At 40.6% G+C, this 25,592-nt stretch overlaps 1 protein-coding gene across 1 annotated transcript in view; it reads right to left on the reverse strand.

Annotated features, from left to right (window-relative positions):
- tmeff2a (transmembrane protein with EGF-like and two follistatin-like domains 2a) overlaps positions 1–25,377 on the reverse strand; it is a 133,050-nt gene extending 107,673 nt beyond the window's left edge. The window contains exons 1-2 of the mRNA XM_026145780.1: positions 24,371–25,377; positions 10,990–11,099 (exon numbers count right to left, since the gene is read on the reverse strand). Coding sequence (XP_026001565.1) covers positions 10,990–11,099; positions 24,371–24,560 — 300 coding nt within the window. The 5' untranslated portion in view covers positions 24,561–25,377. The remainder of the gene's footprint in view (positions 1–10,989; positions 11,100–24,370) is intronic.
- Positions 25,378–25,592: the final 215 nt, after the last annotated feature.

The raw sequence follows: 25,592 nt of genomic DNA on the forward strand, positions 1-25,592 counted from the left end.
CTGTCTTGGTGAGAGGTGAATTTGTATTTTTTTTAAAAAGCCAAGGGACACTCTGTATTCATAAAGTACCAACTTGTCGGTCACAAAATAGGCCAATACTAAAACTGTCGTCTTTATCATCATTTTTAATTCTAATGGGAACTAACTGGAAACTAATGACTGAGATCATAAAATCAACACAAAACTTTTTACGAAGACATAGACATGAAGACATAGACAAAAGAGTCAACTACTTTTTTCCTATATTTATTTATTACTATGACATTTTTATTTAAACCCACACAGACAACGTTGAGACTTTGTGAAGCAGTATTAAATGAGATCCTCAGAGCCAATGTATTTTCAAAGCAGCCTAAAGGGAAAATGAGCTCTCAGTTATGTTGATTTTTAGCACCTATTCATAAAACCTTAACCGTACATACACTTTCACACTGTGGCATTATGATTATGAATCTAAAAGGCACTTTTAATATAAGGATTACAGTGTTCCCTTGTTTATTGCGGGAGTTACATTCTAAAACTAACCCGCGAAAGGTGAAATCTGCGAAGTAGCCAGCTTTATTTTTTACAATTGTTATAGATGTTTTAGGGCTATAAAACCCCTCACTACACACTTTATACACTTTTTTCAGACAGGCATGAACATTTTCACACTTTTCTCTCTTGTTTAAACACTCTCAAAGTTCAAACCTTCGTAGAAAAATAAGTCCAGTATTATAGAATGAAACCAAAGATGAAACCCATGTCCAGGTTACCATCTTCCTCTGTCTCTTGGGTGCTACCGCAGGTGCCTTTGATGGTGCAAAATGTTTCGTCGACATTGTTTTTGTTGACCCTTATGAAGAAGACATTGAGGGAACAGTTTACCCTGCCCGGGATAGGGTTACCGGGGCCCCACTAGGGATGGGTATCGAAACCCGGTTCTTGTTGAGAACCGGTTCCCACTGTTTCAATTCCTTGGAATTGTTTGCCATTTTTGCAAACGATTCCCTTATCGATTCCAGTCATCCCAAATGACGTCACCACGTTGCGGAGCGTCGCTTACCTGGCAGGAAACACGGTACCTAAGCGGCTCAAATGCTCAAAAGTTTGGTTATACTTTACGAGAACGGATGACAACAGGGCAACATGGAATACTTGCAAAGTAGATATTTCATTTAAGGGAGGAAACACTACGAATATGCAAAAGCATTTGCTCACAAAACACGCGATGACCTTAAATGAATGTCGTGTTTTTAATTCCGCTCCGGACTCGTGAATCTCAACCCAGCAGCAGCGGTAACGTTTGCACGTCCTCTCCCGTTAATGCGGCAGATAAATAATCAACTAACAGGTGCATATTATGTTAGCGCGATCTGCCTTATTACAAAACCTTCCATTACTGTGCATTTAGGTGACCACGATGAGAGACACAGACAGAGTCTGGCTCAGATGCTGGCAGTTCTCGCTGCAGTCTACCGGTAGCGTCTCCTTTCAGGCCAGGATAGACGAATGTCACCGAGCAGTGAGTAAGTTTGTGGTCAAAGGCTTGCACCCATTTGCCACAGCAGATGCCCCCGATTTCACTTTGGTAAGTCAATGTGTTTAATTCTAGGCAGGGACATTACTGGATATTCTTGTGTAATTGCTACAGAATAATTTATGTTACACTTTGTTATTGCTACAGAAGAATGGTTATTTTATTATTTTACATTTACATTTTTTTTCCTGGGGACCCTGGGACAACCCATTGAAGAGCCGTAGGCTGTGGATCTCTTAAGATTTCACTGTTGGGTTTGTAAGGCCATGTTACTCCTCAATTTCTATCTTGTTCAAAGAGAAGATATAAAACAAAGTTCTAAGCTAATCGACTTTAGTGTTCTCCTTTTTTAAAAATAAGAATCGATAAGAGAATCGATAAAGACTCGAATCTTTAAACAGAATTGAAAATGGAATCGGAATCGTTAAAATCTTATCAATACCTATCCCTAGGCCCCACCCTGGAGCCAGGCCCGGGGAGGGTGCCCGAGGGCGAGCGTCTGGTGGCCGGACATTAGTCCATGGGGCCCAGCCGGGCACAGCCCGAAAAGGGGACATGGGCCCACCCTCCCGCAGGCCCACCACCCGCAGGAGGCGCCATAGGGGTCGGGTGCATTGTGTGCCGGGTGGGGGCCAGGAGCAGAAGCCCTGGCGGACTGATCCTTGGCTACCAAGACTGGGAATTGGGACATGGAATGTCACCTGTCTGGTGGGGAAGGAGCCTGAGTTAGTGCATGAGGTTGAGAGGTATCAGCTAGATGGCTTGGTCTATGGAACCAGTCTCCTGGAGAGGGGCTGGACTCTGTCTCAGTCTGGAGTTGCCCCTGGTGAGAGGCGGCTGGCTGGGGTGGGTATTCTAATATCCCCTAGGCTTGCTGCCTGTACGTTAGGGTTCTTCTCGGTGGATGAGAGGGTTTGTTCCCTGCGCCTTGGGGTCAGGGAATGGGTCCTGACTGTCATCTGTGTTTAAGCGCCGAGTGGCAGTTCAGAGTACCCGGCCTTCTTAGAGTCCCTGGGTGGGGTGTTGGAAGGTGCTCAACCTGGAGACTCTGTTGTTCTACTGGGAGACTTTAATGCTCACGTGGGTAACGACAACGAGACCTCGAGTGGCGTGATTGGGAGGAACGGCCTCCCTGATCTGAACCCGAGCAGTGTTTTGTTGCTGGACTTCTGTGCAAATCACAGTTTGGCCATAATGAATACCTTGTTCGAACGTAAGAGTGTCCATAAGTGCACGTGGCACCAGGACGCTCTAGGCCGTAGGTTGATTTTCTAATCGTATCACCTGACCTGCGACCATACGTTCTGGACACTCGGGTAAAGAGAGGGGCTGAGCTGTCAACTGATCACCACCTGGTGGTCAGTTGGATCAGGTGGTGAGGAGGACACTGGACAGACCCGGTGCACCTAAACGTGTAGTGAGTGTGGTGTGCTGGTACCGTCTAGCATAGGCCCCAGTCCGTGAGATCTTGAACGCATACCTCCGGCAGAGCTACAACAGCATTCCAAGGGAGACTGGGGACATTGAGTCGGAATGGACCATGTTCAGCATCTCTATTGCTGAAGATGCTGCATTGAGCTGCGGCCGCAAGATGGTTGGTGCCTGTCGTGGTGGTAATCCCCGAACCAAATGGTGGACACCAGAGGTGAAGGGTGCCACCACACTGCTGACTTCTCAGTCGAAGTCAGCAGCGTTGTTGGGCGGTGGACTTGGAGAAGGCATTCGACCGTGTCCCTCGGGGTGTCCTGTGGGAGGTGCTGCGGGAGTATGGGGTGTCTGGCCCATTGCTACGGGCCATTCGATCCCTATACATCCGTTGCAAGAGCTTGGTTCGAACGAGATCACGGATACAAGCGGCGGAAATCCGGGAGGGGCTCAGAGTAGAGGTGGTTCAGGCAACTGACAAGGATGCCTCCTGGGTGCCTCCTGGGTGAGGTGTTACGGGGATGTCCTACCGGGAGGAAGCCCCGGAGCAGACCCAGGACACGCTGGAGAAATGATATCTCTCGGCTGGCCTGGGAATGACTTGGTGTTCCCTCGGATAAGCTAGAGGAGGTGACTGGGGAGAGGGAGGTCTGGGTTTCTCTGCTTAGGCTGCTGCCCCCGTGACCTGGCCCCGGATAAAGCGGAAGAAGATGGATGGATGCTTTTGTTGGGGGTGAAACTTACAAACATACAATACAGCACTTCAGAGTCACACTGCTAGTGATCGAAGATTTATGTAAATTTGACAAACTGAACGCATTCTGCACTGTACAGGAGACACGGCATGGAGGAGATTGATTGACAGTGGTTTACAGCCGATCAGAAAGCAGAACACAATGCGCTGGAAAAAAAAAAACACGCAAAATTGCACAAAAATAAATACGTGAAACAGCGAGGCCGTGAAAGGTGAACTGCATTATAGCTAACCCTAGCGGAACACTGTACTGAAAGGATGACAAACAGAAACATGTCACTCATGTTGTAGTTCTAGTTGAATGTCACTCTGTCAAACTCATAAACAGCCACACAGATAAAATCCTGCAAGAGTCTTTTATGCGATTCGATTCTTAAAAAGAAAAAAAAAAGTATTTCTCAAGATAACAGGGCTAAACTATCCAGAGCAGCAATAACCTTCAGTGTACTGCTTCAGGAAATGTATTACTGGTGCCAGGCAATTTGCAGAAACTTTCATAAACTAAACATGACCTACCTGGAACACTACAAGGACTCTGGGCTGGTAGTCATCAGCCTCGAGTAGTACATAATCCCGAGATAAATGACCCATCACATTACTTACATCTGCTGTGTTAACATCTGCCTCTCATTCATCTGCAACACCTTCGGCGGGAGATGCTTGGATGATTTTACACATATTCCATTCACATTCAGCTGTAATGTAACATCTTACTCATAAACAGAGCTGCTGGATCTACTCACGGTGCTTTCCAACTCTCTGCCCTTTGAGACTTGAACGCCTTTCAAAAGGAATTTCTGTCAAAGATTTGCTTGCACACAGTCTATCACATGCTTTGGTCATGAATTTTGCCAACACTTTGTTTACTCCAAATTTTTGTAAAAATGATTAAATTTTCTAGCATTTGCATTTTTTATTTTTAACTTGTTCCCAAATTCTTCTACTGATTCACTTACCTGAATAAACACAGGCTTAATAAGCAGTAATTGATAACGTTGGTGTCGCCAATGTTTTTGAAAGGACATTTGCCTTTAAAGTGTCATCTTATTTTGTTTAATACACTAAGCCACTGAAAACATTTAGTGGTAATTTCACTGACTTTGATAAAAAACATTTATTAAATTATAACGTGAGAGACAAATTCATTGTGTAATTACACTGCAGATAAATAAAGCTTCCTCTGCTACCTAAAACACTCACTCTCCTTCACACAAATTAAATTAATTGATTGACCTGTTGCACTAATTTGCACCTAAGTACCAGTATTTCGCTGCCATTAAAAATTATTTGCCATCATTACCTTTTGTCGATTAAATGCATGAATCCAGCAGAAAATTAAACAAAATGCAAAAAGTGTAAGCTAAGTAGTGTTAGCTTGTGTTACAGAGCTGCAGCTATAATGTTAATGCTGTTTTCAGCAGGAACAAGAGCATGACTGTTCCTGAATTTGTTCCTGCTGTAGGCTATGACAGATTTTGAACTTTCTCTGAAGAATATTACTGCATTCATTCTTGACCCAAAAACCTTGCTATTGTGTTTGGAAGAGACTCATGAAGGTATGCTATGCACACTTATACTACTAATTACACCGTGTGGGGAAAAACTCATTATTCTTTGAGCTATTTTATTCTAACCTACCAAACACTGTAGCACTTTGTTCTAACTTTATCTGATTACAGATATATAAAAAAATCAACAACACTTTATTTGATTCCTGTATTTTTCTAAGAGTCTATTGAACATGTAAGAGCTGATACATTAAGACGCATCATGTGCCACTAGCTTCAAGCTACAAACCATTTTTATGGTGGAGAAAACGGGATAAATGACAGCACAATTCAGTTTAAACTTTTCTTTTAGTTTCTCATCAGTCTCCTAAACAACACTAAGTTATACAAACCCTCCACCCCAGTATTAAATCCATCAGTATTGATTGATATTAATGTCAGGACGAAGGTATAATTTCATGGATACCTTCAGGCTATTGATTTAACAACTTTAATCAATTATTCATTTAATAATTCTGCTTGTATCTTTGACTTTATGTATGTGAAATGCTGTAAAAAATATGAATGACTTGGCTCAATAGCCTTTAATCTTATTTGAATTTACGTGATAGATTTCTTCCAATCTACAATGTAAACATGGGAAGCGTATGAACATCTGGATTTCATGCAGGATCCATTTATCATGTTCTCTGTGGGTTTGTGTGTTTTTTTCTACTTGAAAGTGCAGTTAATGTGGTTCATAAACATTTTCCCAGTATTCTATCAGGCAGTCCTGTCCTCCTCGCTAACTAACTTCTTGACGATCCTCATTCATAGCAGAACATTTCGTTATCACTTGCTCAAAAATATATGAAAACCTTTAACTGCAAGGACTGCATTTTTTATTTTTAATGCCATTTTTGGCCATTTCTTATACTCAATTGTACAAATAGCCCTAACATGCAAAACTTGAGTTTATCTGATGCATTTCTTGTTTTACGAGAGAGATTCAGTAATAATTAAAAGACTCCTAATCTCTTGCCAGCTTTTGTAGAGAAAATATCAATGATAAAATGACCGATCTAATTCTTTATGTGCTAGACCAACTTTAGTGATATAGGCGGGGGATTCCCTCAGGTCATAGCATCCATCCAGAGGCTCCAATATCAAAGCTGTAAAAGGTGCAATATGAGTCTTACTTTTAGAGCAGATTAACTTGATGTTTATCTAATTTCATTTGCTTAACAGTTAAAACGGGAAATAGTCCCAAAGGTCCCAGTAGGCTACTCCAGCATCACCTGCCACATCCATCTTTTATCTTTAGCCATGACAGTTTAGGATAGATGACTCAAAAGTGTGGTTTCCTGTTGGAATTACTACAATAAAATAAATAAATAAAATGAAAATTCATTAAATTATTTTTTTTGGGGAAAAAAGCCCAGTAATCAAACATAACAAAGCAACAACAAAAAAAACCCAGACATTCCTGCCTATATTTAAAGCTCCTTTATTTGCTTCCATGATGTCTTATATCTTTCAGAGTCTGAGAACAGCTATATGCAAATTTTGTGTCTAGTTATTGGATATTTTTCCAGCAACTCCCAACTTTTCTGTTAAAAAGAACCATTACTAAGAACAATAAATTGTTCCAGTTACCCTTTAGTGGACAGTTTGAGTTGAAGTATTTCACATCGCCGTGAGCGCACATACTTTTAGACTGGACGATCCCTTTGGGAATCAGCACTGTGACCTGACATTAACAAAACCAAACCGGCAACAATAGCTTTGCCCGGCAGCTGCTGTGAGATGAATTACCGGCAAACTTTATGTGATTAGTCAGGGCATTGCATTAGCAAAGACAAGACGTAACTCATTTTCAGGTACAAGAGCGCACGCTGCTGTGTAGCAGTTTGACTTGGGTTAGCGAGAGAAAGTCTTGGTTCTTTAAAGAGTCAGTGTGAGGCAAATCTAATGCATCTTGGCAATGAATAGTGTCCATTGATTCCACCACATCAAACTCTCTTCCTCTTCACAGTCCCTTGCATGTCTCTTGCTTGGGGTTTTTGTGTGCGAATGTGTGCACACATAGATTCCTCTGGAACAAAGGAAATCCATCCAAGATGAGAATTTATGCAACGTTCCCCTCTGAAAGCTTGAACAAACTGCCAACAGGAGAAAAATCTTGGATCCATTTATTTGACAGTGATTAGTAGTGACTGATTATTTCAGGGCATGGCATCGCCTGCTAGGCTAGGGGGGTCATGTTTATGTTGACTGATGAAATAAAGAGACTGACATTAGGAACTCCTCCACACAAACAAAACAAAGATGCATAGAAAGTTGCCCTCTGACTCATGGTATTAAGGCAGAAATTGTGGTGTGACCTGTTCTTTTCCGAGAGCACAGAGAGCGCCTGAATGCACAGCGACAGCAGTATCAGTGTGAGATCTCTTGAAGAGGAATGGAGCTGTAATGTCATTTATCTGCAGGCCTCTGTTAACGTTTGCTCCCAGGGAAGTACGAAATTGAGATAAAAACTGGTGACCAATCGAGTGTCAGCCTGCCTAGTGCCTGCTCGCGCTGATGACGTTCTGATAAAAGCGACAGATGAGAACACGTGCCACATCCTCAGATCCCAGTGGTTTCTATTATCAGGGGCTCTGTATAGCATATTCATTGGCAAAGCTTGCAAACGTTATACAAAAATCAATACTCTGCTGACTGGCTTGCTCCTTTTTTATTATAGGTCTGGCCATAAAGTTAAGTATGAGTCATTATCAAGAACAGCCTAATTTCCTAGATTTATGCCGTTAACGAGGGCCTTTCAGTCTTTGGTCTCATCAGTGACAGTCTTGTTTATGAATGTGGAGAGTGTAGTATACCAGGATAGCGATGTCAAATTTCAGAGCAAGCTATAAACTGGGCTCATGGTATGCGAGCACCTCCCCTTGGGCCTAATATCGTCTAATAGAGACAATGGACTTCGATCCAATCGATTCTATAAATCTTTAAATTCTTTCTTCAGACGCATCACAGATTAACTTTCAAGTTATTATAGGTGTATATTTCCAATAACACAAGTGTTTTTTTTGCTGTGTTTCATTATTATTTTTCTTTATACGTGCCATTTTTACACTTATACAAGTGCAATTTTAATTAGTTTCAGCATTTGATGCTCAAATCATTTAGATTTATTGTGCTGAAAGCAAGAAAACACACACACTCCTGGCCTTTGACTGTTGAATATATTAAAATAAAGGAGGTTAGACTAAGGGCCCTGGTTTTCACGACTGTTGCAGCTGTACTGAACTGAGATTTCAGACACTTAGTGATCATCATTTTACATAACACTAATCAGATGTTTAGAATGATCATTTGTGCATTTATAAAATGCAGCAATTGGATTGAGGGATTATAGTGTACCATGCACACTATTTATTTTGTTCCAATGAAGCATTTCTTCAAGTGCTACAAATTCACACAGTAACAAAATGAATACTCAAAATTAACATAGATTTAACATAGATTGCACCAGCCAGGTAATGTCTCAGTCATGCTAGAAAAACAAAACAACAAAATAGAACAGCAAACTACTTGGGACAAAATTGTTATTCGCCAATCTGCCACAGGGTTTTGGCCAGCTCTAAGCTTTTACTGTGAATTCCTTTTTAATGTGAGTGTCCTCATGTACAGAAGGCAGCAGATATGCAATTTTTTGCTGATTTACTACAGTTAATTGCTGTTTCATCACAAACACATTCCGTATAACTGCCATAACTGGGTTCATCTTATTCATCTTACTGCTGTTTTATTGCTCTCTTACACAGCAACTAACCACAAGTGGTTGCAGACCTGGTCCCTGTGTTAAAAGCAACTATTTCAAATCCAAAGAGATTAAAAGTTCATTGCACAGAGTTGTAATTATTTTGTTTGTGCCACAGTCTATAAACACTGTTTTCCCTTGTGTGACTGTAGCATCGATGCTATAACCTTGAAACTAGCGCCTGTTTTAATGGCTACCTACGCTGCTCATCTACCATCACAATGAACACCGGTGTACCACAAGGCTGTGTGATGAGCCCTTTCCTCTACTCCCTCTTCACCCACGACTGCAGACCTGCTGGTGGTTCCAACACCATCATTAAGTTTGCAGATGACACCACGGTGATTGGCCTCATCAGTGACAACGATGAGGCCGCCTACAGGGAGGAGGTGGATCGTCTGGCTGAGTGGTGCGACAGAAACAACCTGCTGCTTAACACCGAGAAGACCAAGGAGCTCATCGTGGACTACAGGAGGAATGCTGACCCACATCCACCCATCCACATTAAGGGGACGGCTGTGGAGCGTGTGAGCAGCTTCAAGTTCCTGGGAGTCCACATCTCCGAGGATCTCACCTGGACGACCAACTGCTCCAAGCTGGTCAAGAAGGCTCACCAGCGCCTCTTCTTCTTGAGGACTCTGAGGAAGAACCACCTGTCCTCAGACACCCTGGTGAACTTCTATCGCTGCACCATCGAGAGCATCCTGACCAACTGTATAACAGTCTGGTACAGGAACTGCTCTGCCTCGGACCGGAAGGCGTTGCAGAGGGTCGTGAAAACTGCCCAGCGCATCGCCGGAGCACCACTTCCTGCCATAAAAGACATCTACAGGAAGCGGTGTCTGAAAAGGGCTGGGAAAATCATCAAAGACCCCAGTCACCCATCACATGGACTCTTCACCCTCCTGCCCTCTGGGAGGCGCCACAGGAGCCTCCGGACTAAGACCACCAGGTACCGGAACAGCTTCTTCCCCACAGCTGTCAGACTCCTGAACTCTGCCTCCTGACATCTGACCCACGTTAAACTCATGGACTGAACATACACACACCCACAATGGACAACTGTACCCTCAAACACAATAATAACATGGACTGAACCACCACTCACAACCACTAGCACTTTATATAGCCTCTGTAGAAACTATCTACACCCTCACTTATCTTAACTGCACTACTGTATAGCTCTGTAAATAATCATTCTGTACATTCGATAATCTTTAATCCTACAACTGTTTACAACTTGCATAGTTCCCATTTCTGTATAGCTGTATATCCCAGATTCTGTAAAGTTATTTATTTCATATTCTGTATAGTTTTTTCATATTTATATCCTGTTCATATCCTGTACATAGCTTGTACTCACTACAGCCTGTACATACTTATAGTTATAGAATATTCACAACATACTTCATACCGTGTACATTATAACATACCATAATAGACCCATTTCTGTAATATACTCACATATCTATATTATTGCTAATATATATTGTAATATATCTATATCACTAAAGCACTTCTGGATGGATGCAAACTGCATTTCGTTGCCCTGTACCTGTGCATGTGCAATGACAATAAAGTTGAATTCTATTCTATTCTATTCTACCATCTGGACAAGGACAAAAGTGGAAAGTTAACTAACATGTGTCAACATATGGTAATTAATGGGCACAATCCCTGAAAAAAATATAGCATGAAATATGTAGTAAGCTAGTTAGCAGATGTGCTAACTATTCTGTATGTTAGCATAAATATTGGCAACATTTTGGAAAAGCTGGAAAGGCAGACACTATTACAATTCTTCAAATGTATAAATAATACAATTAAATCAAACCTCCGCCTTACATTTATTGTTATAGATACCATGAATGAACTTTTAATAAAGACAGGGGCGGGTTAGCAGAGAGACATTTAACACCAAAAGGAAAAACGTTGTAGTAAAAAGACACAATGAAACAGTAACAGAAACGTCACATCTTACCTTGAAATCGCAAATGCATGTCACCATGTTCCCGATTCTTAGACATTCCCCATCAAACTTGCATGTGTTGGTGTCGCACAAGAACAGGTCTGTGTCCCGGTCATCGGAACCTGGAGGACCAAAGCCAACAAGAGACAACAGTGACTAAGTGCTTTTCTGTCGAGCCTTCAAGCAACTCTAACCTGAAACCCATTCAGGGTCGTTTCTAATGAACCTCTGCCATTAGTCATATCTCCCTCAGCACGCTGCACTGCTGGAACATAGGTCTACTGTGCAAAAACACAATGCTAGTGCAATCCTTCTCCTTAGCTGCCAGAATGATCAAATGAAAAAGCAGTAGTCGCTGCTGAAAGGTGAACAAAAGATTTTTTGTTGATGGTATATTACATGATGTTCTGATGATGCTGGAGATATTGAATGGTAGATAGTGCTCTTTAATACATCGTTTTAGAAAGCACTCAGATGTTTAATAGAGGTGACATTTAGGTTCATTACTGAGGTCATGGCGTATAATTTTGTGTCCTACACAACATATTTGTTCTGTTTCTCCACCCATTTATTTCTCTTTAATATTTGTTTGTGTACAACAAGACTAACTCCTGGGGCGTTGTCCAGCAGAGGCAAAACTGGGCTGTGATCCGATTCAGGCTGCGTTAGGGAGCTCAAATGACTCCAACATAGCTTTCTGAATCAAATCAGCGAGTCACATGGGCCTGAGACTGTAGACTGAGCTCAGGGCTGTTAGCTTACCTGAAGTGATTGCTTTAAAAAAAGGCCACGTGCACAAAGACCGTAACATGTGCATGAAGGCTTTTTCCAAAATACATTTAAAGTGTATTCCACCAAATTCCAGCTGACATAAACCCGGCAATCGTGCAGTATCTATTTGCACAAAGATTATTTTAATGCATTCCAAGTTAAAAGTTGAAAAACTGACCTTTTTTTTTTTAAGATCACTGAATAAAATTCTATAGCTTAAGACATTTGTCAGACAAACCAATCTGAGAACTTTTTGCTGAGAATATTTATGAACCAAATGGCTTAAATTATATAAACATGGCCATGATGCCCAGGTCAGACTGTAGTCTCACTACAGAAGATTTTTTTATTTACGTTTATATTGACATGCCTATCATCCTTATTCAGCTATAAATTGTTTTACATCATCATGAATCAGTGAATATATTAGACATGGCATATCACAGACATGTCAGTAAATTGTCTTATATGCAAAATGAAATTGCATTCATGACTGACAGGCTGCTTTCTATTGCTCTAAGCCAGGGGTCAGCAACCTTTAACACCCAAAGAGCCATTTGGACCCAGTTTCCACGCAAAAGAAAACACTGGGAGCCGCAAATACTTTGTGGCATCTAAAATGAAGATAACACTGTATATATTGTTTTTTCTACCTTTATGCTTTGTGTGAACAACTAAAGTGTGTTGCTTATGAAATCCATGAAGTGCTACAGAGAAAACTACATTATATTTATGTAATGAACACATTTTGAACACTTAAAGAAACATAACAAAAAGGAAAGACACCTAGCTGAACTAAAATGATCCATGTAGCAAAGAAAAACTGTTGTGAACCGCCAGCCTTATATCGCCTTTGGGCTTTTGGAGCATAGCAGAGCCTTGACCTGAATTTTAAATTGGAAAAAAGCACTATACTACTAAAAAAATGAAAAATAAATATTTGCAAAATTCTGCATAAATATTTATGTATTTATTTATTTATTACACAATTAAGTCACTTTCATCTTTACGCAGGACTGTAAGCTGTCATCTGTGAGGCGGGAGCGGTGTTTGTTTTTAACATAGTTCACGGTGGAGAATAGTTGCTGACATAATGTGGATCCGAAAATCCATAATTGGCCTACCTGGGGTCTAAAGTCTCGGTAAATGCATGGCGTTTCGGCGAGTGTACCGGCTTCCGCGAGTGTGACGCTTATTTTGAGCGACGAAAAATAATAAAATATAATTTTATTTTTATATTTCAATATCACAATCTTTCAATTTAGAACTACAAGTTTAAAAAGAACTAATACAAAAAAAATACACTTCAGCTAAATACTTCTAATTTATTTTCCCAAACCACGCAGAGCCGCAGTATAAGGACTAAAGAGCCGCAGGCTGCCGACCCCTGCTCTAAGGATTTGCATTTAACCCTTAAAGTCCAATCTACTATATTACTCGTGTATACATGTTTTTTTCTCAAGAAATTATAATGTGTTTTCTAGCAAAATATCCAGCTATTTTATTAATATTAATTACTAAATTAATATTAATCCTCCCTCTGCAAAGAGTGAGGTCCTAACACTGTTTTCAGCCACAACAGTCAGGTTAAGCTTTAATAATTTGCTGTACCCTTCCTGGTGAGTACTGAACATCAACAGAGCAGTTGTTAGAGACCAAAAGCAGAGTTAATATAGAGTGCATGCTAAATCTAGAGTCATGAATCACATGACATCACACCAGATGAATGAACAATAGACCTCTGTACATTTTTCACATTATTTCACTGTTTCCATTTAAAAGGTTGCATGAACAGCTGGTTTCCACTCCACCCAAACAGGACAAAAAGACTGTGATTGGAGATTTCATGACTTCGGCCAAAATAACTGTTTTTCTGATGAGAACACAACACTTTTTTAATATCAAATACAAACACTGAGGCAGTCGTATCATGTCATTTGGCCATTTATCAGTCCATAGGTGCACACAGAAGGCAGAAAAACAAAATAACAAAAAGCAGACTAATATAAATAATTAATATGATATTGTCAAATTTTAGGATGTAATTTTAAGCAGCAGACTATTTTCATCCAAAGCGTGAAGTTGGTGGTTTTGAATTCCCATGATAGTTAACAATAAGAAAATAAATCTAAACCTTTTCAGAAGGAAGGAAACCAGTTCAACTAAAGTTCCCACGAACTGCATACGCAGTATAGATTAGTGGAATGACAGTATTTAGGTACAGCACATTATATACACGACTAAAACCTGGAGAAAAGATGCAGTTCAGTGTCTTTTAGCAAGCATTTTTAAAATATTTAATTAACCATTAAAAAGAAAAACATAGTTAGAAGGTCCACAAGGCATGGCAAAATTGGAATTTGGAGCTAAATATGAACATCAAACGGATTCATCTTTGATGTTCAAAGACGAACAGTGTGGGTTTTGTTCTTTTATGTCTCAGTTTATACTTTGCAGCCCTAAGGGAAAAGCAAATAGGCGAGTGACGTTTTATCTATTTCTTTCTTTTAAACACGAGACACAGATGAAGCAAGTATACGATGAAGATGCTGAGTATTTAGGTTTAAACAACGATTAAAACACATACATATTCTTTTATCTGCGACCATTATGAAAGCCCCAGGGAAAATGCACATTTCTTTGGGATCAAATGTCTCTTAAGAGCAATAAAATTTAATTTTAGGTTATTTTAATCAACCTTATTTAATCAAACAATTAGAGCATGAAAAAACCCCTCCTAATTGGGTGTTTAACTTTTCTCACAGAGATATTCTTTATTACCACACCATCCTACAGGGAGCACATTACACTATCAGTGAGTGTTCTGACTTTCATTTAGCCTGGCTTTTACGATCAGCCCCAAAAAAGTTAATCAAGCAAACTCTACATTAAGAAATACACAATTTAAACGATGAAATCTACACATTACTAAAATAAACTCTTTTTTTAAATTCTCTGGACTGGACAAATATCTAATCATTAGGGAAAAGATGCTCGGTATCAAGTGAATGTATCCAAATCAAGTAAATGTCATTTGACTAGATTCCATTAAATGCAACATTGTACACTGAACTTACAGGCGTAAACTAAACGTATGCAAAAAAACCCTAAAAAAACATTATCAACCACAAAACTGCCAACGTGCTATCATGACATTGCATTAAAGGTAAGGAGCCAGCCTCGTTCATCTCACAAAACAGCAAAAAGTTATCATGTGAAATGGCACGTGTGATATTCATACACATCATAATGCCTGGCTGTCTGTGGATGTTACAGGCAAGATATCTTACAAAGCTATTTTCTATTCATAGATATCTTATTATAATGGACACTTAGACACAGTATCTCCTGTAACCTGTCATAACCAATGACCTTCTCCACTTCGAAAAGCCCTTCTTGGCATAGAACAACCTATCAGGCAATAATACCCCATGGAATAGAAGTCCATGCTAAAACGAACCTGCTATTTGCCAAGGTCCTGAATGACCATAAGTGTAAGCTCTCTGTGAAAACATACAATCACTGAGCCAAGAACAGTGGTATGAGAGGTCTCCAAGCTTGGAGTGCACGGATGAAACAAAGCCCTCAGCCTGAAGAGGGCCATACAAGACAGTCTGGAAAACCACACACAAAAAAAATAATAATTAAAATTGGCACCCAGGCAACTGGCATGTTGATGATACTCACTGGAGAGAAGCATTGTTAGGATGACAATCATACAACTGGCTACGTGCATACAAATGACTGGAAAATATCAGATCATTTTCAAGCCAGCTAGTAAAGTCTTTGAAAGATTGGAAATGTTTTTGTGTGTGAGCGTGAATCTGTGTGTGTCAAATCAGTCCAAGCTACAAATTTCATAGTTTGATATTTTAGCTCTTTTTCAAGGTTCTCTGGGCAACAGGCTTATGGAAAACAAAGGTGGGGAAAAAGCAGAAACTCGATTTTAAATGAAAAAAAAAGTGACTCCTCCACAAGTCATTAAACTGTCTTCTTTACCGAGAAACAGATGCGAAGCTTGGACATCCCCAGGAGCCAGGAAGCAAGAGGAATACATCTATCACTTGTAAACAATAACTCACAGGGATTCATTACTGCTGGAGACATTCTTATCATCTTATGAACAACAGTGCAATCAAGACTTGCAGATGAAGATGCTTTGTCTACTGGAATCAAAGACGATTGTTCCTGTGAACTGTTTACAAGGATGCGAGTGGCACAGCTTTTGTAATAGCTGTAAATGTCTGAAAAACAATCATCATGTGACATAAATTATGTTATGTTTTATACTTGCTTCTCTTACATCTTCAGAGACACTGGGGCCAAAAGGGTTTAGACTGCAGGGAAAAACGGCACCAATCTCAGTCATTTGAGAATGATTGCCTACAAGTGGTATTTACTGCGGTGGTACAACTTGAAAAATGTCTTTGTTTACACAATAATAAATGACACAGAATCAACAGGTTAGTATTCATCACCTTTGTTTTTTAATCATAAAACCATTTTGCCTTTTGGTGCAATCTGATTTCAGATTCTCTTGTGTGGCAGCGGCTTTGAATTCAAAAATTCAACCCCACATGTTTGGCAAACATAAAAAAAATAGAGGTGTTGGAAGTTTGAAATGTATCCATTTTAAGGGACCTGAAACAGGATTACAGTGATAAGCATTACTGTTATCAACTAAAAATGTTGTCAGTATCCCGTACAAGTACCTACATGTTCAGTCAGTGGATATTAGCTAAACATATTGTAACATGCTGTGGGATTATTATAATTGTAATTGCCTAATATATTATTCAAAGTCAGTAGCTTACAGAACATTTAGGTTGAATTTCTATTTTACTAATGTGAGACTGGTTTGATGAAGTTCATACAGACTTCAGAAACATTTCTGTGACATACTTTACCTCATAAAAACTTTGTAAAAAATGTATATGTATCAAGAATGACTGAATACAAGATATCGCCTAATTTTCTTTCAAATGAAAGCTACACATCTTTCGTAAATGTCCTCCCTCCATAAGCACATTAAACCAGTCGTAACCAGGATTCCTGTTGAGTTGGCTGGCTTCCTGCTGCTTTGCGGCAAACATGAACAGGGGTAAAGTAAAGTAATTTTATGGCTTATCCAGATGTTCTGAATAAGATCAGATCAAATGGATAAAACTGAATCCTCAGAACAATACCTCACATACCTGGTTTGGCCAAGCTCAAGAGGACAAGTTTGATCAAAAAATATGAATTCTGAAACTAGTTTTGACATTGACGAAGTTACGTATTTGAACCGAACACATTTAGGGAGTAAAAGAAAAAATACCAGTGGATTCTTTACATGTCAGAGTTATACTGAAAAGTGGGGACCTGTTAATTACCTTTCCAGCAATGTATTTTTGGAAATTTTAAAAGCTTACTGCAAAAGTGCTACTTGACTCCACATTACTGTCTGCTCAGCTGTGAGGCAGACTATGCTTCATTTATTTGAGTATTGCAAGCAACAAAGGCCCAGCTTGTGTACTGGACAAATGATGATTCCATTTTATAATTTTATATGACCCCAAGCATTTTTCTTTTTTTCCTTTCTTTTTGTTTTCATACCCGCAACATATATGCCTGGATGGATGGATGGATAGATGGATCTGGCAAACAACTAAAAAACAAAAAGATATAACCCTCAAGTGTTAAATAGCAAACAGTGCTGAAATTAAATGTGCACCATGGCTAAGAAATTATGCACTCAACATGTGTAGTCTGGATGTCACCCTTAATTGGCCCATGTGGTAAATAGCACATAAGGCCTGAATATAACAAAAGAAATGTGGGCCTGGATTTGCGGTTAAAGTTGTTATAATTTATTTGTGCTTGGTTGATGTGCAGAACTGTTATGGCTAACACTTGGCGCAGATCTGATAAACAGTAGCAGACCATCCAACTGATATGAAGACCAAATTAAAGTGTCTAGTATTAGTCACATCTGGTAACCGACTGATTAACAGATAATTAGCTATCTGTTAGCTAATCTTAAGGACATTTAGCTAAAGAAATCAGATGTGTTAGCAAGCAAGAACAAATGCTCATTAATCAGCAGGCGAGCTAGAGTAATTCTGGTCCTACCCCAAAATTTTAATTTAATGTTTTGCATAAAGCACAGGTTGTAAAAGCTAGGACCACTTCTCTTCCTTACACTTTAAATCCAGGGTTCTAAAATTGCTGCTAATGGGCTAATGTTGCAGCTTCTCACAGCAGACTAAACCTTCCTAACAGTGAAACATATAACTACTGCAAATAAATACCACCTCACAAACTGTTTAAAAAAAACTACAATTACTAACAAAACTGCCACTCTGAAATAACACATTATAAACAGAAATGTGCAGATGTGTGCAATTTCCTGTGCGCAGCAATTTCCTGTAGCTGCGTATAGCCTTCAATGATTTGTTGGCTCCCTAAACATGCAGTCAGTCAATAAAAATGTGAAAACCACAGCTTTAAATAGACCTGCTCCAAACCCAGCATCACCAACTTTACCAAAGGTAACTTTAAGGAGAGAACAGAAAACAGATGCAATGATAAAATCATTCCAGCTGTTATTGTTTGCTTTGGATGTGTCGCTAAGTGTGCTGCACGCTCTCGTGCTTCATTCCCAACCAAATTTAAATGGGACACGACTGATACAAGTTCCGTGCACGGCCCAAGCTGCACTGTGTCGGAGTCCAGGAAAACGTATACTTCCTGCTCCTGCCCTGTCGTTCCAGGAGGAGATTACAGTGAGCTGAATAATTAACGAAAACAAGCTGCCAAACATCAAATATTGAGAAGGTAATGTTTATATGCTAACGATTAAGATGCCAAGCGAAGCACTTACTTGTCTAAAAGAGAGAACTTGTTAGCCAAATGCATCTCCTGCTACCTACCTGGAATTTCACTGCACTAAGAACTATGCACTAAGAAGAATGAAGAGTTCTCCACCCAGGTTTTAAGCATTGTGCTGATCAATAATTAAACAGACTAAATGAATAATGAAGGCTGAACAACCACAGTGGTGAGACATCTTCTCCTGACCTTTCTCGTACTGGAGGTCTTTTTTTTTTTTATAACTTTGCAACAGGTTTTTTTCCACATGTTTGTGAGGGAGGAAGTTACAGTTTAGTCTTTTTATATCAGATTATTGAACGCTGAACACCAAAAGCAAGTCATAGTTTGTTTGGTCTGAAGCAACTGATGGGTTTGTAAACTTATAGCTCTTTCTTGTGGTTTGGTTTCTTTTTATACAGAGAAAACTTGAAGTGATCCAAAATTTGTCATTGCAGCATTCAGTTTGCTTGCTGGCCAGATGTTTCTGTGGAAGGAGCAACAAACGTAAATACAGGAAGAACGTATTGTGTTCTGGACTATTGAGACCTCGGCTCATTTTACAGCTAGCAGTTACAATTTGTGTACTCTGCACATCGATGGTACTTCTTTGCATCTCAGAATACAAAACATAACGCAGCTAGGGGAAGATGTTTAGCACAAACTTGCAGTGTACTTCGGGTAGCTTGCTTGGCGCGAGGTAAGATCACGTTCTAGTCATAAACAAACCGCTCTGGAGGTTGTTTGCAACTGGACTGAGACCAGCTCCTCCAAAGGATGTTGATGCAGATGTTTTTGAGTGTGATCTGTGTTCAGTTTGCACAGACAAACTGCAACAAGGAGGGAAATTACACTAGACTTTGCTTTAAATGGTCTAAACCATGCAGGTGTGAAAACATCCTGAAACTTTAAACAAATTTTCAAGATTTTTTTTAAATAAAGTAAAACATAAAGCATTCTTAGTTGACCAACTTTCATTTCACTACTTTAATAGAACCAATTAGCAACTTCAGATTGGTTCGATTAAACCAAGCCAGCATTGCTTATCTCAAAATTCATCTCTCATTGCAGTTTATTGTCAGAGGTGTAAACCTGCATGCAAGTATGTCTGACTTCTGTCTTGACAGATCTCGAAAGCAAATGGCCAGTTATCCCCTGAATGCTCTTAAATTCCCTCCACTTGATGGGATTTGCAGAAGACTTTGCATATTCTACACTTATCCCTGTCACTATAAGTCTCAAAGCATCACATGGACTTTTAAAGTTAACAATAGCAAAGTACTCAGTGAAGAACAGATTGTCTTTATCACAGAAATGTCCCCACAGGAGATGTAAGGTATAATTAAATTGTGAGCAGTCATTCATACAGTTTATTATTACAGTAGAAATGTGTGATAAAGATAAAACTGAATTGGACTGAATTCCTTTCAGCAACCTATGAATGCATTGTTCTACTACTTGTTTTAATATGACCAAATACAGCCAAAAGCTTTGAGCTGATCGTGTGTAAAAGTCTGCAAGTACATCTGTTAAGGATGTCTATCAGCCAGCTGATGTGCAGTCGGTATATAACACAGACGTTACTTGCTTGTTTAAAGCAATACAAGCCCAAAAATCGCAGGTTTGATTGAGATAATTACACAAAATTCTAATTATATAGTTAACTGCGTTGGATGAGTATGACATCTTGGATAAAGCAGCAGTTTTTGAGTGCATGCAGGTGAATTGTCACCGGAAAGAATTTTACCCAGCACAAATCTGTACAGAAATGTGTTTCAAAGAGTCCCAACATGACAGTAGTAACATTAACACATTACTGTAGTGTTAAGGCAATATTAAATGACAGGTGAGGCGAGCCTTCAGTTTGGCTATAGGGAGCCTTTTAGGATCTTAAAACTCAATGTACTTGTTGCACTGATCGACATCATCACAGGATCAGGCAGCAATAAATTGTGCAACTTAAGGTCCGTGTCCAGCAAGCTACTATCTAGGAACTAGATGTTCCTGATTTTGACGATACTAAACACGAGACGGGTGTGTTTCATTTGTTAGATAAAGGACCTTTACAAGGGAAAAATGACTATAAAGTAACAAAAGCCACGTCCAAGTCCTAACATATCTGACATTTAGTCTCTAGTGAATATTCCACATATCCTACGCCCCCAAGTGAAACAACAAGTTCACATCTAAAACCACCCTCTTCACCTTGTTAACTCTTTTTCACTTGTTATTACCAAATACATCATACTATAAGATGTTGAATTTTAATCGACATATCATGGTCTGTTTGTCATTGCTACTCTTTTCTTATGTTTAAGTCTGTCTACAATAGCAAGTAGGGCCAAATTCAGGTCTAACTTCACAGACAGAAAATTACATGCCATGTGGGCCTTTATGTCTTTAATAGGTGCTGGTATTTTAGCTAATTTGTTTCACTTAAATTTAGAAATACCTTGGTGTTCTTTACATATGACTGCTTGTTTTCTGATAATATTGCCTAGATGAAGGATGTCGAGGGTAAAAAGTATTGGCACTGAACCCTGTTGAATGCCACAACTACTTCATGCGTCATCATGAAGTGACACAAACACCAATAAAGAAAAATAAGCATCCCCTCTTTTCTCTTATGGCTTTTAATGAATCCCTTAATTCTACATCCTGAAAATGATAACCTTTTACTGGACAAATAATGATGCAGCAACAAGTATAAACACAAATCAATAGAAAATCGACCAACTCGCAGATCAAATGGGCCCTTTTTATAGCAGTCATTATGACTTGTCATGGCAGGAAAAAAATCATGTGTTTTTAATTACGTTAACAATGATGCAGTTACACTCAGGTGTCCTAGAAAGTCATAACAGTGTGACAAGGAGTCTGCACAATACATGCACAGCATCAGAAACTGAAGCAGCTAAATGGAATTCAGCACTCGTTAACTTTATAACTGTACTGTTCCTAACCTATTGTGATGTGTCAACATGTCAAATTCTTCATTTTCTGTAACATTACTCCATCAATATGGTGGCAAGTGTTAAAAAACATTTCACAGCTCAGTTATCCCTTTTAAAAATCTTGGCACATAATGCATGCAATGATTATAGCTTCCCACGCGCCTAACTCAAATATAATTAATTAAAGAAATATATACTATATAGGACCTTAAGAAGTGTGGAAAACATTTCTTTCTGCTGCAGCTTCACAGAGCCACAACTCGTACATTCAAATCTTTACACAAATACTACCTAGTACAAGATGACACGAGGGATTTGAAGAACAATTTTATGTCTGTACTCGCACTCAAACATTCACTTGGTGCCCTTCTAGGATTGAGATTGAGCTGTTCTGCCTCCTCGCTGGCAGTTCCTCAAGCCATTAACAGATGCAAGCCAAACAGAATGGCAGTCTTTGTCAAACCAAGTTTTTTCTAACTCCCTTTTATTCCATAAAACAAAATCGAATTCATTGCTTTTTCAAAGGCGACGCTGTTGAAACTGGCAACTCGTTTTCTTGATACTACTGCCCATAATTATCTGTTTCTTAGCACTGAAGTGACATTGGGCTCATCACCAAACTGTTTTTCAGTCAGTGCCATTCTCCCTGCGCTGCAAACTGTCACACATTGGTGGTGTTGTTAGGAAGAAGTGGATAATTAAGCCCTGTGCCATTACTGCGGGTTTATTAATATCATTATCTTATTTTTATTATCTTTCAAAGGGTCTTATCTTTTCACGGTGGACTACATGTCACTTGTTGTGCTCTATTAATTGTAACTGATGCTGGGTGCATGTGAGTGCCTGTCCATTGTTCTATCATATGCACTTAAACCTCCTCAAGGCGTGCAGGATAAAAGCTTTCGCTGAAATGCAGATGAGAGTGTGTCAGGAAGTGGGGAGGCAGGCGAGTGTGTATTGGGACAGGATGTGTACCATTATCAGTGATTACGTGCTGATCACCACCATCAACAGCGGCGGCACAAAACCAGCCTCCAGTAGGTTACAATGCAGTAATCTGAATAAAGATATGATCAATTATCGGCCTGAATCAGAGGAGAGTACTGTTCAGATGAACTCATTCATGACTTCATCTGCATGTACTGTAGATTCTTGGGCCACGGCTTCACTTGATACCTGGGCTTTTCATTACAGGATGAATAATAAAACAAAAACAAGGGGAAAAAAATCCTTGTACCACACACCTGATCGCTTGTCATTAGTGGATCAATGACATAAAATTATCCTCATGTATTTCCAGTTCATTCATTACCTCAGTGATCCTTCAACATTAGCACTTCAACATGGGTATCACGGTACAGGAAGATAGAATCACGGTCTGATGTTGCGGTTGTTTGCATCACGGTTTTGGTCTCAACCCTATGAATACCAGAGATGCTTAGAATAAAGACAGCAACCTTCGACAGGTTACAGTAATACGATAGAGTTCAATCGCTTCTTCTTTGCGTGTACTTAATTAAGTCTGACTTAATCCGCCCATTATCATAATCAAATTCATTTTTAAAACTTTGATATCCAAATTAGACATCCCCCTTTCTGGTTGGCAGTCTAGTTTGTAGAATCAAATATAGATCTGTCATGTAGCATTTCTTAATATCATTCCTATACATGTCACATGTGCATCAGTTATGCTCTTTGTCATAAATGACTTCCCCTTTCTTTTTATTGAGATGTCATCCAAGCAGGCTACACTGATACTCCTTTTTTCAAGCAGCAAACAGCAGTCATAACTCTCATATTGATGTCTGGCTGTTATGAGCTATAATATCAATACTGCTACTGCCCATGAGTGTGTGGAACCGGCTTAGAGCTATTTTAAGGGTTCAGACTTAGACAGGCGACAGGGGAAATTTATGGCGGCACAGTCGGCTGATTTACAAAGGGAGGCGAGGCGCTGCGCTCTGCAGCCCGCTCCGCTTCTTTTATCGTTTTGGGCACCAAAGGGAGAAAACAAGTTTATAGCTCAGTGGTCTGTTAAAGAAACGACAGCATTTTTTTAATTTAAAGGTGTCAATTAATTAAACAATTTGCCTGCCAAATAAGCCCATAAAACTAGGCTGTAATTTCCAGCTGCGATCGATTTGCTGGGTTAAAGTTAATGGTCAATCTGAGCGCGATAAAACACCCTAGAGTTGACTAGAATGTGTTTTTGCTTCGGGTTACTGGCAGATAACACGAAAGAAGCCCGTTTGAACTCAAACGGAATTTCTGCGACCTCAAACTAACCGTGTTGTTATTGTGGCGCACGCCGCCTTATTCCGTGGACAAGCTTCCCACAGACCCCAACTCCTCCCCGCCCGCTCTATTTCTCGTTAAAATGATCCTTAATGTCGCTGCTTCCACTTCGTGTCGGATCGAAATCATCGACCCTCCCGCTCGCCTGCCCGGTGACATGATCGCCGCTGCATGCTTTGCTGTCAAGCTCCGAGGCGAACTCAGCGAGGCTAAATGCACATCAAGCAAACCCCCTCCAAAACTCTGCATCCCCTCATCGTCGGGCTTTTGCAGTCGGTATCTGCAGCCAGAGTGCTCCACGGCTCCAGCACCGACCCCGGGCATGCTAACAGGACACAATCACAAAACTACAGCGAGGAGAATGAGGCGTCTGTTGCAAGCGCACTCCTAAACTTTGATCTGGTCGTGCTGCTCAGTCTCGGGGATCTAACACTAGTCTCACATGAGTTTAACTTCGATGTGCGTCTAGATATTTACTGCACACAACCTGGAGCGAGGCTGCTATTGAATAAAATGACTCTCACCGGAGCAGTTCCAGCCGGTCGGCGTCTGGCAGTCGCTGAGGGAGGAAGGGAAGGCGCGCAGCTGCTCCACAGGTAAAGTGGCGAGAAACGAGACGAGTGTGATCCTGAGCCAGCCCCCCGCTGTCCCGCTCCACCGGCGCAGTCGTCTGGGCTCCTCGAGAGGTGCCTGAGCCGCCACGGACAGACCCATCTCTCACTGGCCCCGACCGCACAAGCGAGGTGGGAAAGAGACGCAGACGCGCACCGACAACTCCAATCCCAACAGGTTCAGCGGGGCGCCTAGAGACCTACAGCAGAACATTTTCCGAGCGAGACCGTGCGCCCCATGTAGCAGTGCCCCGTGTAGACCGGCCAAATAGGTTCCGCCCGATCCAAGCGAGAGTGCGAGAAGGAGAAAAAGAGGTCTAGTGGGGGCACTGCCGAGGGGTTGGTGGGCGATGGAGGAGGCGTGTGGGATGGAGGAAAAAAAGTTAGCGACGCAAGCGAGAAGACTTGCGAGCAGGAGAAGATGCTCAAAGATGAGGAGAGGGGAGAAAGATGGCAAAGGGGGAGAAAAGGAGGGTGATATAAAAGGAGGTGATAAAACTGCACAGCAGAGAGGATGAAGCCAGAGTATCCCACGGGCAGGATTTGGAGACGACGGCACTTGTGTAATAGTATCCACGGGTGAAACGAGCAGCGGTCCTCCCGATTTAGTTTGTATGTGCGGTGCGTTCAGAGTCGCGGCGAGTTGGTGTTTCTCTCTCCCCCTCTTTCTCTCTCGCTTTCTCAGCAGCAGCTGGCTGTGATCACGTGGAGCATGATGCGAGGAGGAAGGGGGCGCCCCTCAGTAACAATTAGAACGGGTAACTGGTGGAAAAGGCAAAATATAAAAACACGCGATAACAAAGGGAAGAAAATAAAAGATTTTTTTAATGAATGAAGATAGAAAACAAAGTAGTCCGGGCTTTGTCCCGGTGCTTGCTGATGGCTTCCCCACGAATAAGCAGCATAAAGGAGGACACACTGCCTTTATAATTGGCCAGGAGCATTTAGTGTCTGCAGGAATCGATTCGTCCAGCCTGGCCTGGGATAATTGCTCCGCTTTGAAACGAAACTGACGCTATTCCTGAGTCTCTGCCTCCAGGCGATCCACAGAGACCTCAATAGTATTCATATATTTTTGGATACTGCTGTCACGCAGGGCGGGGCGGGATGGAGCTGGTAATTGATGTGCTTTTGG

The sequence above is a fragment of the Astatotilapia calliptera genome, chromosome 16, assembly GCF_900246225.1.
Source record: "Astatotilapia calliptera chromosome 16, fAstCal1.2, whole genome shotgun sequence".
Classification (NCBI taxonomy): Eukaryota; Metazoa; Chordata; class Actinopteri; order Cichliformes; family Cichlidae; genus Astatotilapia; species Astatotilapia calliptera.